The sequence below is a fragment of the Oncorhynchus masou genome, chromosome 9 (genome assembly GCF_036934945.1).
Source record: "Oncorhynchus masou masou isolate Uvic2021 chromosome 9, UVic_Omas_1.1, whole genome shotgun sequence".
NCBI lineage: Eukaryota > Metazoa > Chordata > Actinopteri > Salmoniformes > Salmonidae > Oncorhynchus > Oncorhynchus masou.
Window position 1 is genome coordinate 27936560 of NC_088220.1, and position 14422 is coordinate 27950981.

Sequence of the window (14422 nt, forward strand, 5' to 3'; positions counted from 1 at the left end):
CAGCAGCCAGTGATTGAAAATAGGAAATGCATGCAAGGTATGAGTGAGCAGAGCTCCTATGCTCGCTATAAAGAGGAAATATGTGCTGTCCACACATTTTGTATTTCTGAAATAGCCTGACAACGACACGTTGTATCAATTATCTGACCTACAACTATTGTTATTGTTGCTAAAAAATGTACAATATTTCATACACCCAAAACAAGATAAAAAGACAGAGATGCTGAGAAAAACGAACACCGAAGCTCCGGAAAAAATATTTGTCAATTAGTAAAAAATAAAAATGGCAACACTTAATTTGCTTCAATAAACTCACCTCTAGTGGAGAGTCTGGTTCATCAATGATGTTATTTTCACTCTGCATCCGCTGCATCGTCCCTGTAGAACTGGGGTCCATTATCAGTACGTTCTGGCTGGAGGGTCTGACGAACTTACAGTCACTCTTTCTAGAGTCAGTCGTCCTGCACACCTCGTAATTGTACACGTGCTGCAGAGTTCCTGTCCCCAAAGTGTCTGCGTAACGCGGTGGATAATACGGAATAACCGGGAGATTGGAATGATAGAGGACGCGAGACTGTCTCCATCTGTATATTTTCACTGATATAATAACCACTAAACAGGTGATGAACAGAAATGAGACTACAGCCAAAGCCAAGACTAAGTAAAAAGTCAGTTTGTCATTGTACTCCTTGTCGTGCGTAAAGTCAGTGAACTCTGAGAGCACTTCAGGGAAGCTGTCCGCCACCGCCACGTTAACATTTACTGTAGCTGAACGAGAGGGCTGCCCGTTGTCCTCCACTACAACAGTGAGCCTTTGTTTCACAGCATCTTTATCAGTGACTTGGCGTATAGTTCTTATTTCTCCATTCTGTAAACCCACTTCAAACAGCGCCCTGTCTGTCGCTTTCTGCAGTTTATACGAGAGCCAGGCATTCTGTCCAGAGTCCACATCAACAGCCACCACTTTAGTGACAAGATATCCCACATCTGCTGAACGAGGCACCATTTCAGCCACCAGAGAGCTGCTCGTCTGGACTGGGTACAGAACCTGAGGCGCGTTGTCATTCTGATCTTGAACATATATCAGAACAGTTGTATTACTGCTAAGCGGTGGCGAGCCTCCGTCTTGAGCTTTGACGTGTATTTTGAACTCCTTAACCTGTTCATAATCCAGTGAGCGCACTGAATGAATAACACCGTTCTCAGAGTTAATTGAGAAATAGGTGGAGACTGGGTTTCCGTTTAGCTCACTGTCAATTAGATAGTAAGATATAAGTGCGTTTTGACCCCTATCTGGATCCGTCGCTTGAATAGCAACCACTGAAACGCGGGGAGAATTGTTTTCCATAACATACGTGCTATACACATTTTTACTAAAAGCTGGTGCGTTGTCATTAACATCAGTGATGTCTAAAACGACAGTGTTCATGCTTGATAACGGAGGTAAACCTTCATCGGTGGCAATGAGGGTAATGTTGTAGCTCGAAACTTTCTCCCGGTCTAAGCCCTTCTCAGTTACCAATGTGTAGTAGTTTCTAAGAGACGTCTTTATCTTAAAAGGGAGATTTTCGTTGATGTTTAAACGCACCTGTCCGTTTTTACCAGAGTCTACATCCTGGACACTTATCAATGCCACAACTGTACCAGGGATAGCATCTTCTGCGATTTTACCCGAAAACGATGTCATGGTTATGATCGGAGTGTTATCATTCAAGTCTAGGATATCAATAATTAATTTACTCACACTTGTCAGACCCCATGGGTCTTTAGCTTGAATGTGTATCTCGTAATTCTGAACAGTTTCGTAATCTATGGCACCAGTTACTTTTATCTCCCCGGTATAGGGATCTATATTGAACAAGGGCGGGGTACCCTCATCCATATGTGTGAAGGAATACGTCACATTTCCGTTATACCCTTGATCTGCATCGATGGCACTTACTTTTGCTACAGCTGTGCCTCCCAGCGAGTGTTCTATAACAGTGGCTTTGTACAAAGACTCAGTAAATATAGGTGCATTGTCGTTTGCGTCTAGAACAGTAATATGTATCTTAACGGTTCCAGTTCTCTTTGGGTCCCCACCATCGACTGCAGTTAATATCAGGGAGTGTTCGCTCTGTTTTTCACGGTCAAGTCCAGACTGCAACACCATCTCTGCGTATTTACTGCCGTCGGCTCGACTATGCTGTTTGATAACAAAATTATCAGTTGGTTTTAGAGAATAACTGTGAAGGGAGTTGATACCTACGTCAGGGTCCGCGGCACTGTCTAGCAAGAACACGGTCCCTATAGGTGCAGATTCACTGATTTCTAAATTAAGTTCTTTCTTCGAAAACGCTGGGGCATGGTCGTTTATGTCTTGAATTTCGATAGTAATCGAAAATAATTCAAGCGGATATTCTAAGACAATCTCTAGACTGAAACTACACGGAGATTTCTGACCGCACAGTTTCTCCCTGTCAATCCTTTCTTTCACAACCAAATGTCCTTTGTTCGGATTCAGCTCTACATATTGGTTATTACCGTCTATAACTAACTGCGCCCGACCTGAAATAAGTCTCTTTATATCCAAACCAAGGTCTTTCGCCACATCTCCTACAAACAAGCCCTTTCTCATCTCCTCTGGTATAGAATATCGAATCTGTCCATTCACCGCACTCAGTACGCAGACAAGCAAAATGGAGACTCGCACTTGCCATCTCAAACCCCAGCCTGCGCTCTTCAAAGCCTCTCCTGCGCCCGTTCTCCCAAAAATATCCATAACGTTACCCAAAACTGGCAAATATGATGCAATCCAAAAGTTCTATGCAACAAAAATGCCAACGTTTGAGATGTATTTGTCTCAATAAGATATTGTTGCTTTTACTCCGTTAAAATGCCTTCGATGGCGTTGTGCGCAATGATCCTCGCTTGGTCTTGTCACTGACGTATGTTACTTTGTAACAGCAGTTATATGCGTCTGAGCTGAGATAGGTCTCTTGGACAACAGCACCACTCAGAGTGAGTGTGCAAAACGACAGACGAGACGTACGAGATACCAGACTCGGTCTCAGGGATGGCTAACTCCGGAGATTCAGCGAGTGACCGTTTTGGCCACCCGAAGTTTTTTGTAATGTTGAAGTAGTTTAATGATTTTATTTTGGGGTCAAAGAAGACTAAAATCACAACGAAAAAAAAGTTTAACTTAGGAAATCTGTTCCCAAGTAAACCCATGAATTAAGCAAATGTGGTCGTGTCTCAATGTCATCAAGGTATTAAATTATTGTTATTTTAAAACACAATCTCTTTTTGGGTTTAGTTCTGGTCAATTTGAAGTGTACAAATTATTATATTCCGGACCCCGACTATTAACTCTGACAAAAATGGAAGTGCATTGATGTCAATTCAGGGCTCATCTGTGAAAGAGACCATGGTCTCAGTTTGACTCCCTGTTAATAAATTAAAGGCAAAATGATTCATATTTTTTAAACGTCACAGGCCTATGAACCCTCTATTTACATCTTTGGCCAATGCTGTTTCATACATCAAGAAACAGAAGTGTCTGGTGTAGGGAGCCACATCTTAGGGTTTTAAACATCCGGGTTGTGTGAACGGATAGAAAGGTGCACACAGCACTGTCTAATGGGACTCTAATGGGAGCTGTCAGATCATTTTCTGTTTCCTGTTTTTTTTAATAACATGGACTTGTTAGTAAAACAGCATGCTTATGAATTGTGTTGTCAAGTGGGTCAGAGATTCCATGTGAGTGTGTTCATGACATGGTAAATGCTGGTTTGATATTAAACAACCACCACTGGAGGGCAATAAGCAACCATAGTATAGACTACTGATGTCTATTACACTCACAGTGTATTTATGAACAGAGAAAACCCAGCAAAACACAGGTTCCCTTCTAACATAGCAAAGTCATTGTGCAGACATTTTCTGAACACTGCATTACAAAATTACAGTGAGCACACACAACCCACTCTATCCATCTCCCTCCCTCCCTCCCTCCCTCCCTCCCTCCCTCCCTCCCTCCCTCCCTCCCTCCCTCCCTCCCTCCCTCCCTCCCTCCCTCCCTCCCTCCCTCCCTCCCTCCCTCCCTCCCTCCCTCCCTCCCTCCCTCCACACAAATCTGTTATATCATTTTATTTTATTTTATTTTAGGATCTCTTTAAGTCCTCATTTGGACTTCCAAGAGTCCTTAAACATTAAAATACAATTTATAATACGAGCACAATTTCACGTGACACAATATTACAAACAGACATAATATACTAAAATATTGACCAGTATATAAATATATAATATATAAAAATATATATTGATTCTTCATCTACCATAGTCCAGCACAACATTCCTATCTATTATATTTAAATGGTTTTAAAGTATTGTTTGAATTTATATATTGAAAGGTTTCTGGTTTGCTCAGATAAATGATTCAATTTCTTTATTGCCTTAAATCTAAATTTGATTTTGCCTCTCTCTCTTTTCTGTCCCGATAACACACTGATGGTGGACAATCTATTCCTAGGATTTACCGAATGTCTGTCTCTTACCAACTGAATACTGTTGTGAATAAAGTTTCGCCAATTTAAATGGTGTATATTATGAAATAAGCATGTTTTTTTTCAATTACCTTGTTGATTGATGACCAATCAAGAGTGTTGAGCATGACTACAACAGAAGAACCATATCTCCACCTTAAAACAATCCTTGCTGCTTTGTTCTGTGAAATCTGCAGCCTCCTAATTTCACTTGCTGATGCATTTTCCCAGACCACAGAACAGTAGATCACCTGACTCCCAATTAATGCTTAGGTTAATTGGTTAAGAATCTTTCCTGGTAAATATTTAGCTATCCTTCTGATCATATATATATATATATATATATATATATATATATATTTACATAGATTAGTTATTTTAGATGACCATGATAAGTAGTTGTCCAGCTGCACTCCGAGTAGTTTGCTTTCTGACACTTCCTCAATTTGTACCCCCCCATACTTAATTGTATCCCATGCTGTGTTGGCCTTTTCCTGGTCGAACAGACCAACAAAACTTTGATTTTCTTGGTGTTTAAAACAAGTTTGTTCCGGCAAATCCACTCCCTGATATTTTCCAAATCTACTTGTTGAGCTTGCTGTACCTGTTGAACTGATTGTCTGGCTGTATAAATTGTAGTATCATCTGCAAATATAGTAGCTTGAGTTTCAGATGAGGCATAAGGAAGGTCATTGGTATATACAGTGTCTTGCGAAAGTATTCGGCCCCCTTGAACTTTGCGAACTTTTGCCACATTTCAGTCTTCAAACATAAAGATATAAAACTGTATTTTTTTGTGAAGAATCAACAACAAGTGGTACACAATCATGAAGTGGAACGACATTTATTGGGTATTTCAAACTTTTTTAACAAATCAAAAACTGAAAAATTGGGCGTGCAAAATTATTCAGCCCCTTTACTTTCAGTGCAGCAAATTCTCTCCAGAAGTTCAGTGAGGATCTCTGAATGATCCAATGTTGACCTAAATGACTAATGATGATAAATACAATCCACCTGTGTGTAATCAAGTCTCCGTATAAATGCACCTGCACTGTGATAGTCTCAGAGGTCCGTTAAAAGCGCAGAGAGCATCATGAAGAACAAGGAACACACCAGGCAGGTCCGAGATACTGTTGTGAAGAAGTTTAAAGCCGGATTTGGATACAAAAAGATCATCCCAAGGAGCACTGTGCAAGCGATAATATTGAAATGGAAGGAGTATCAGACCACTGCAAATCTACCAAGACCTGGCCGTCCCTCTAAACTTTCAGCTCATACAAGTAGAAGACTGATCAGAGATACAGCCAAGAGGCCCATGATCACTCTGGACGAACTGCAGAGATCTACAGCTGAGGTGGGAGACTCTGTCCATAGGACAACAATCAGTTGTATATTGCACAAATCTGGCCTTTATGGAAGAGTGGCAAGAAGAAAGCCATTTCTTAAAGATATCCATAAAAGTGTCGTTTAAAGCTTGCCACAAGCCACCTGGGAGACACACCAAACATGTGTGCTCTGGTCAGATGAAACCAAAATTTAACTTTTTGGCAACAATGCAAAACGTTATGTTTGGCGTAAAAGCAACACAGCTCATCACACTGAACACACCATCCCCACTGTCAAACATGGTGGTGGCAGCATCATGGTTTGGGCCTGCTTTTCTTCAGCAGGGACAGGGAAGATGGTTAAAATTGATGGGAAGATGGATGGAGCCAAATACAGGACCATTCTGGAAGAAAACCTGATGGAGTCTGCAAAAGACCTGAGACTGGGACGGAGATTTGTCTTCCAACAAGACAATAATCCAAAACATAAAGCAAAATCTACAATGGAATGGTTCAAAAATAAACATATCCAGGTGTTAGAATGGCCAAGTCAAAGTCCAGACCTGAATCCAATCGAGAATCTGTGGAAAGAACTGAAAACTGCTGTTCACAAATGCTCTCCATCCAACCTCACTGAACTCGAGCTGTTTTGCAAGGAGGAATGGGAAAAAATTTCAGTCTCTCGATGTGCAAAACTGATAGAGACATACCCCAAGCGACTTACAGCTGTAATCGCAGCAAAAGGTGGCGCTACAAAGTATTAACTTAAGGGGGCTGAATAATTTTGCACGCCCAATTTTTCAGTTTTTGATTTGTTAAAAAGTTTGAAATATCCAATAAATGTCGTTCCACTTCATGATTGTGTCCCACTTATTGTTGATTCTTCACAAAAAATACAGTTTTATATCTTTATGTTTGAAGCCTGAAATGTGGCAAAAGGTCGCAAAGTTCAAGGGGGCCGAATACTTTCGCAAGGCACTGTATTAAGTAAAGAAGTGGCCCAAGGCAGCTATCCTGTGGTATTCCACAGTTTAAAGCATAAGGGGAAGAGAATGAACCATTGATATAGGTAGACTGTTTCCTGTCAGTTAGATATGACTGTACCCAATTCAATGCTACCTCCTTGAAACCATAATGCGTTAATTTTGTCAAAATTATTTTATGATCCACCTAATCAAATAAGGCACTACAATCTAAAAAAATAGTCCACCCACAAACCTGCCATTATCCATAGCATTGAGCCACTGGTCAGTCACATCAACCAATGCAGTGGTAGTGGAATGGTTTTTGCGATAAGCATGCTGATTGGCTGTAATCAGATCATTCTTTTCCATGTACTCCCATATTTGTCTACTCACAATACCCTCCAATATCTTACTGACTGTAGGGAGTAGACTAATTGGTTGACTATTGGCAGGAGTAATGGGTTTTTTGCTGTGTTTCGGGATAGGACACAGTTTAGCATGCTTCCATACATTTGCAAACGTCCCCTTTTCTAGTGACTAATTAAATATGTATCTCAGTGGCGCTACAATCTGGGGAGCAGCATAGCGAAGTAAAAAATTGTCCATAAGATCATAACCTGTAGATTTACCATCAGGTAATGACTTTAATAGGTTTAACACCTCCTCCACTGACACTGTTTGTAGACTAAAATAACTTTTTTTTGTTCATAATATGATCATCAATCCATAGCTTGTTCCGAAGAATGGGTGTTTTCATTATCGCTCAGTAAATGAATTTTCTTTGTAAAATATTCAGCAAAATGATAGGCAATATCAGCTGGTTTTGTTATTGTTCTCCCGTCAACCTCCACACTAGATGGGCATGATGAGATAGATGTACCAAGTAAGCCCTTCACTATATCACATACCTTTTTACAATCATTTTTACAATCAATAAAATCATTTTTGTAAAATAAGTTTATTTTTCTTATGATTTAATTTAATGATGTAGTGTTCTATAATTCTGTTAATCAATTTCTAGTTTAGATTTGGCTGCTAAGACTTTTGCCATATTTCTTTGAGAAAAAGCCTCATCCAGTTCATCATCAATCCATGGAGATGGACGAGCCCCAACTGTACCCTTTCTTACTGGGGCATAATGGTGTATTACCTCAGTGAGCAAATAAATTAAACATTCTGTAGCGTGATTTAAATCATCCTCTAGATAAATCAGCTCCCAGGGTAAAGCAGCCAAATAATTTTGAAATAGCTTATGATTAAATGTTTAGAAATTTCTCTTGACCACAATCCTTGGCTGTTTCTTTGGAAACTTGGTGTTCATAGTAATGGCCACAATATTATGGTCTGTCCAGCCCACTGCCATTGATCTGGCTTTTAAGCATTGCAATGGTATATTACAGAAAATCAGATCAATGCATGTGTCTGAACGATGACCCAACTTAATTGATGATCTAGTAGTTTCATTAACCATTTGTTTCAATCCACAGTTCTTAGCATATCTCATCAATTTAGATATATCTGAATTATTATGATCCTTCCAATTTATATTAAAATCACCCAAGATAAATACACCTCTGTTGCTATCTGTGTCCTGGTCAAACCCAGTACATAAGTCATCCAGATAGGACACCGTAGAGCTAGGAGGTCTATACACACATCCTACCAATATGGGTGCCTGGTGAGGCAGATGTACCTGAGCCCATAGTGCCTCTATTTGACCTACATTAAGGTCATCCCTCCTCTTAAAAGGTATATGATTCTGAATATACAGTGCTACACCCCCACCATTCCTAATCCTGTCCCTTCTAAGTACATTATATCCATGAATGTTCATTTGCCCATCATTTTTTTTCTTTTTTTTCTACTGTGTTATTGACTTGTTTATTGTTTACTCCATGTGTAACTCTGTGTTGTCTGTTCACACTGCTATGCTTTATCTTGGCGAGGTTGCAGTTGTAAATGAGAACTTGTTCTCAACTAGCCTACCTGGTTAAATAAAGGTGAAATAAAATAAAATAAAATAAAAACAAATGTACAGATGCATCTAAATGTGTTTCAGTCAAAGCTAAAATATGAATATTATTTATGTTGACCAAGTTAAAAACCTCATGTATTTTGTTAGCAAGGCTACATACATTAACCTGAGCTATATGCAGCCCTTTCCTTGTCAAGTGGAGATCCATAGAGCATGTATTCATTATAGTGGAGATCCATAGAGCATGTATTCATTATAGTGGAGATCAATGGAGCATGTATTCATTATAGTGGAGATCAATGGAGCATGTATTCATTATAGTGGAGATCAATGGAGCATGTATTCATTATAGTGGAGATCAATGGAGCATGTATTCATTATAGTGGAGATCCATAGAGCATGTATTCATTATAGTGGAGATCAATGGAGCATGTATTCATTATAGTGGAGATCCATAGAGCATGTATTCATTATAGTGGAGATCAATAGAGCATGTATTCATTATAGTGGAGATCAATGGAGCATGTATTCATTATAGTGGAGATCAATAGAGCATGTATTCATTATAGTGGAGTGTATTCATTATAGTGGAGATCAATGTATTCATTATAGTGGAGATCAATAGAGCATGTATTCATTATAGTGGAGATCAATAGAGCATGTATTCATTATAGTGGAGATCAATAGAGCATGTATTCATTATAGGTGAAGTTGTCATGATACACTACAACAAACTCAAATTTGAACATTAAATTAAAATAGCCAGAGTTACTCTAGAGTCCTGACACCAGTTACTCTAGAGTCCTGATTTACTCTAGAGTCCTGAAAAAATAGCCAGAGTTACTCTAGAGTCCTGATTGAGTTGAGTCCTGATTAAAAAATAGCCAGAGTTACTCTAGAGTCCTGAGTTGGATTAAAATAGCTGATAGAGTTGCCTGACACGTTGGATTAAAATAGCGATATAAAGTTGATCCAAAACCATGGAGACTCGTTGACTCAGGCAACGCTTTTCCTTCATGATGGGATACAGTGTTTTTCTCCTGTCATTGATCTCGGTGGGGAAGTGATCATTCATTCCAAAATCAGTGTTTCTGAGTTCTCTGTCCCTGCTCTTCGTCATTTCCTTTTGCTTAAATGTATCAAAACATGCAATAATAGCCCGTGGCATATTTCCAGAGACCTTGCCTATTCTATGGACTCTGGAGAAAGTGACATTACACATAACATCAGTGGGCAGTTTCAGTTGAGTTGACATAAAGTCTCGGACTGTGTCCTCACAGACTCTGCTGTTGTCATTCTCCGGGATCCCTGAGAATATTAGATTGTTCCACATTAATCGACACTGTACATCAAGCAATGTTTCTTTAAGTAGTTTGTTCTCCCTTTGCACCACCTCCACCTTTCCATGAATAGAGTCTACAGCACCTTTCAGCTCCGTGTTCTCTTTCCTTAGATCATCAATCTGACGTTGGCTGAATTCTAGACGGGCACATAATGATGCATTGATGTCCTCTCGTAATATATCCAATACATCAAGTTGGGCAAGCCTATCATTGATGGATTTTAACAAGTCAACTTCCATATCAGTAAACCTCTCCCCAGTCGCCACACGCGCCCTCTTACTAGGGCATGGTTTGGTGCCATCGTTGATACCTATTGGCCAACCTGGTTTTGGTTTGTTTTGTTGATTGGGTTTGTTGTCCTTAACAATGCTTGAATCCTCTGAAACCAGCGACATGTTTCTTTGAGTTTGTAAGTATCTCTCGTCAATTAATCGTTTAAGCTCTTCAATGGATTCTGAATCATCCAGCGTGTTTGCAAGCAGAATAAAACAAAAATAACAAAACAACAGATGTCTATTTCCGGACCTGTACAGGACGTCGGTAGATACACGCAATAAAAAAAATGATTATGTACTCACTCGCGGTTGGTACTTACTCGCGGTTGGTACTCACTCGCGGTTAGTACTCACTCGCGGTTGGTACTCACTCGCAATGAGTACTCACTCGCGGTTGGAGGAAGTACTAGTGCTAAAGACAATAAGAGAAACAGTTGTTTGGTTGAGTTGTAGGCAGGAGTTGTTTGTGCTGCTCACATGCCAGATGACTGCAGACAGACAGGAGAGCTTGGTTTGGGTGTACTCAGGAGTAGGGTTGATTTGAGCATTCTGACCTTACAACTGCAGTCAAGCACCCAAGCTAATGATGCACATGTACAACTACAGTGTATAACAAAATATTGCCACGCTTGAAATCCATAACACACAAAAATGTGCCAATGTGGTGTACACATCACACACACACACAGTCACAGAGACTGATATGTGTGGTCCAGAAACCATTCCTACACAGATAGGCCATCTGGCTGGCACAGAGCAAGGCATTCGCATGTTACGTATGCACAAACCACATGTGATGTAGGGCACAAACCACATGTTACGTAGGGCACAAACCACATGTTACGTAGGGCACAAACCACATGTTACGTAGGGCACAAACCACATGTTACGTAGGGCACAAACCACATGTTACGTAGGGCACAAACCACATGTTACGTAGGGCACAAACCACATGTTACGTAGGGCACAAACCACATGTTACGTAGGGCACAAACCACATGTTACGTAGGGCACAAACCACATGTTACGTAGGGCACAAACCACATGTTACGTAGGGCACAAACCACATGTTACGTAGGGCACAAACCACATGTTACGTAGGGCACAAACCACATGTTACGTAGGGCACAAACCACATGTTACGTAGGGCACAAACCACATGTTACGTAGGGCACAAACCACATGTTACGTAGGGCACAAACCACATGTTACGTAGGGCACAAACCACATGTTACGTAGGGCACAAACCACATGTTACGTAGGGCACAAACCACATGTTACGTAGGGCACAAACCACATGTTACGTAGGGCACAAACCACATGTTACGTAGGGCACAAACCACATGTTACGTAGGGCACAAACCACATGTTACGTAGGGCACAAACCACATGTTACGTAGGGCACAAACCACATGTTACGTAGGGCACAAACCAATGTTACCAAACCATGTTACGTAGGGCACAAACCACATGTTACGTAGGGCACAAACCACATGTTACGTAGGGCACAAACCACATGTTACGTAGGGCACAAACCACATGTTACGTAGGGCACAAACCACATGTTACGTAGGGCACAAACCACATGTTACGTAGGGCACAAACCACATGTTACGTAGGGCACAAACCACATGTTACGTAGGGCACAAACCACATGTTACTACGTAGGGCACAAACCACATGTTACCAGGGCACAAACCACATGTTACGGGGCACAAACCACATGTTACGTGGGCACAAACCACATGTTACGTAGGGCACAATCCACATGTTACGTAGGGCACAAACCACATGTGTTACTACGTAGGGCACAAACCACTTACTACGTAACAAACCACATGTTACGTAGGGCACAAACCACATGTTTTAGGGCACAAACCACATGTTACGTAGGGCACAAACCACATGTTACACAATGTTACGTAGGGCACAAACCACATGTTACAAACCACATGTTACGTAGGGCACAAACCACATGTTACGTAGGGCACAAACCACATGTTACGTTCACAAACCACATGTTACTAGGGCACAAACCACGTTTTGTAGGGCACAAACCACATGTTACGTAGGGCAAAACCACATGTTACGTAGGGCACAAACCACATGTTACTACGTAGGGCACAAACCACATGTTACTACGTAGGGCACAAACCACATGTTACTACGTAGGGCACAAACCACATGTTACTACGTAGGGCACAAACCACATGTTACTACGTAGGGCACAAACCACATGTTACATAGGGCACAAACCACATGTTACGTAGGGCACAAACCACATGTTACTGTTTGTAGGGCACAAACCACATGTTACGTAGGGCACAAACCACATGTTACGTAGGGCACAAACCACATGTTACGTAGGGCACAATCCACATGGGCACAAACCACATGTTAGGGGGCACAAACCACATGTTACGTAGGGCACAAACCACATGTTACTTAGGGCACAAACCACATGTTACGTAGGGCACAAACCACATGTTACGTTACGAGGGCACAAACCACATGTTACGTAGGGCACAAACCACATGTTACGTAGGGCACAAACCACATGTTACGTAGGGCACAAACCACATGTTATGTAGGGCACAAACCACATGTTACGTAGGGCACAAACCACATGTTACGGTTGGTGGCCCCAGACCAGGAGGAAGTGGTATAAATATGAATGCCAGATGAAAGTAGGTCTAGACGTGCATTGCACACACTGAAATTATAACACTGTTTTAAGACTACCACAGGGGCTGTTAATTGGAACTTTACTTTCTTTGTTTTGTAATAAAAAGCTACTTTCAAAAGATAGAGTTTGCATTGATGCATACTTTCTTTGGAAATTTACAAAGCAAGATACAAAATAGTTGCTGTTTGGAAGGGGGGACAATGGAGAGAGAAAATGCATTGGGAAAGAGAGAAAGAGAGAGAAGGAAAGAGGGAGTGGGTAAGAAAGAGAGAGCAGGAAAGAAAGCAAGAGAGAGACAGAGAGAGAGAGAGAGAGAGAGACAGAGAGAGAGACAGAGAGACAGAGAGAGAGAGAGAGAGAGAGAGAGAGACAGAGAGAGAGAGAGAGAGAGAGAGAGAGAGAGACAGAGAGAGAGACAGAGAGAGAGACAGAGAGAGAGAGAGAGACAGAGAGAGAGAGACAGAGAGAGAGAGAGAGAGAGAGACAGAGAGACAGAGAGAGAGAGAGAGAGAGAGAGAGACAGAGAGAGAGAGAGAGAGAGAGAGACAGAGAGAGACAGAGAGAGACAGAGAGAGAGACAGAGAGAGAGAGAGAGAGAGAGAGAGAGAGAGAGAGAGAGAGAGAGAGAGAGAGAGAGAGAGAGAGAGAGAGAGAGAGAGAGACAGAGAGACAGAGAGACAGAGAGACAGAGAGAGACAGAGAGAGACAGAGAGAGACAGAGAGACAGAGGAAGCGAGAGTGAGACAGAGACAGAGAGATAGATGGCCTTAAATGATCCCAGTGACTCTGTCGATAGAGTATTGTCTACATGTGAGTTTATGAGACACAGTAACTGACACCTACTGCCTTAGTTACTGTTGTTGTTCCTGATCCAGTGAAGATCATTGTGTGTGTGCTTTACAAACAACATTTAGAAAAGTAAACGTTTCTTACCTGTTATCCATGTAGAGGAGGTCCATTCAGAGGGAGAGGGATGCCAGAGAGAAAGACAAAAAAAAAGAGAGAGGAAAAAAACAGATTGTTAGGAAGACATTTCAATGCTTGTTTGATATGGTACACAAAAGTTGGACCAGATGAATTGCACAGCAGTTTCATGTGGAATAATTCTGGTAAATTCTGTTTCCATAACAGAGCATCTGATGTGGTGGATTAGTGAGGAGGCAACAACAGAGTACTGATAAGTACTGAGCATTCCAACAATGCAGTGGGGGCTTTTTACAATTTGTCAGTACAGTGTGAGCACATTCGTCTACTCCTGCCTGATCAATGCAAAATATCAGGACTATTCAGACTAAACCAGAGCCTGCAGGAAATCAAAAGTAAG

At 41.1% G+C, this 14422-nt stretch overlaps 2 protein-coding genes across 3 annotated transcripts in view; both read right to left on the reverse strand.

The window, feature by feature from the left end:
* Window positions 1-14422, reverse strand: part of LOC135545777 (protocadherin gamma-A11-like) — a 236390-nt gene that overhangs the window by 124671 nt on the left and 97297 nt on the right. The window lies entirely within an intron of this gene.
* Window positions 57-2918, reverse strand: LOC135545361 (protocadherin gamma-A11-like). Its single transcript, XM_064972974.1, has 2 exons — window positions 317-2918; window positions 57-65 (listed from the first exon to the last, which is right to left on the reverse strand). Exons 1-2 carry the CDS (start codon window positions 2759-2761, stop codon window positions 57-59), a joined length of 2454 nt encoding a protein of 817 aa, XP_064829046.1. The 5' UTR covers window positions 2762-2918.

Excerpts from the sequence above, each read along its gene's own strand:
- LOC135545361 (XM_064972974.1), bottom strand. The coding sequence starts at position 2,761 with ATGGATATTTTTGGGAGAACGGGCGCAGGAGAGGCTTTGAAGAGCGCA.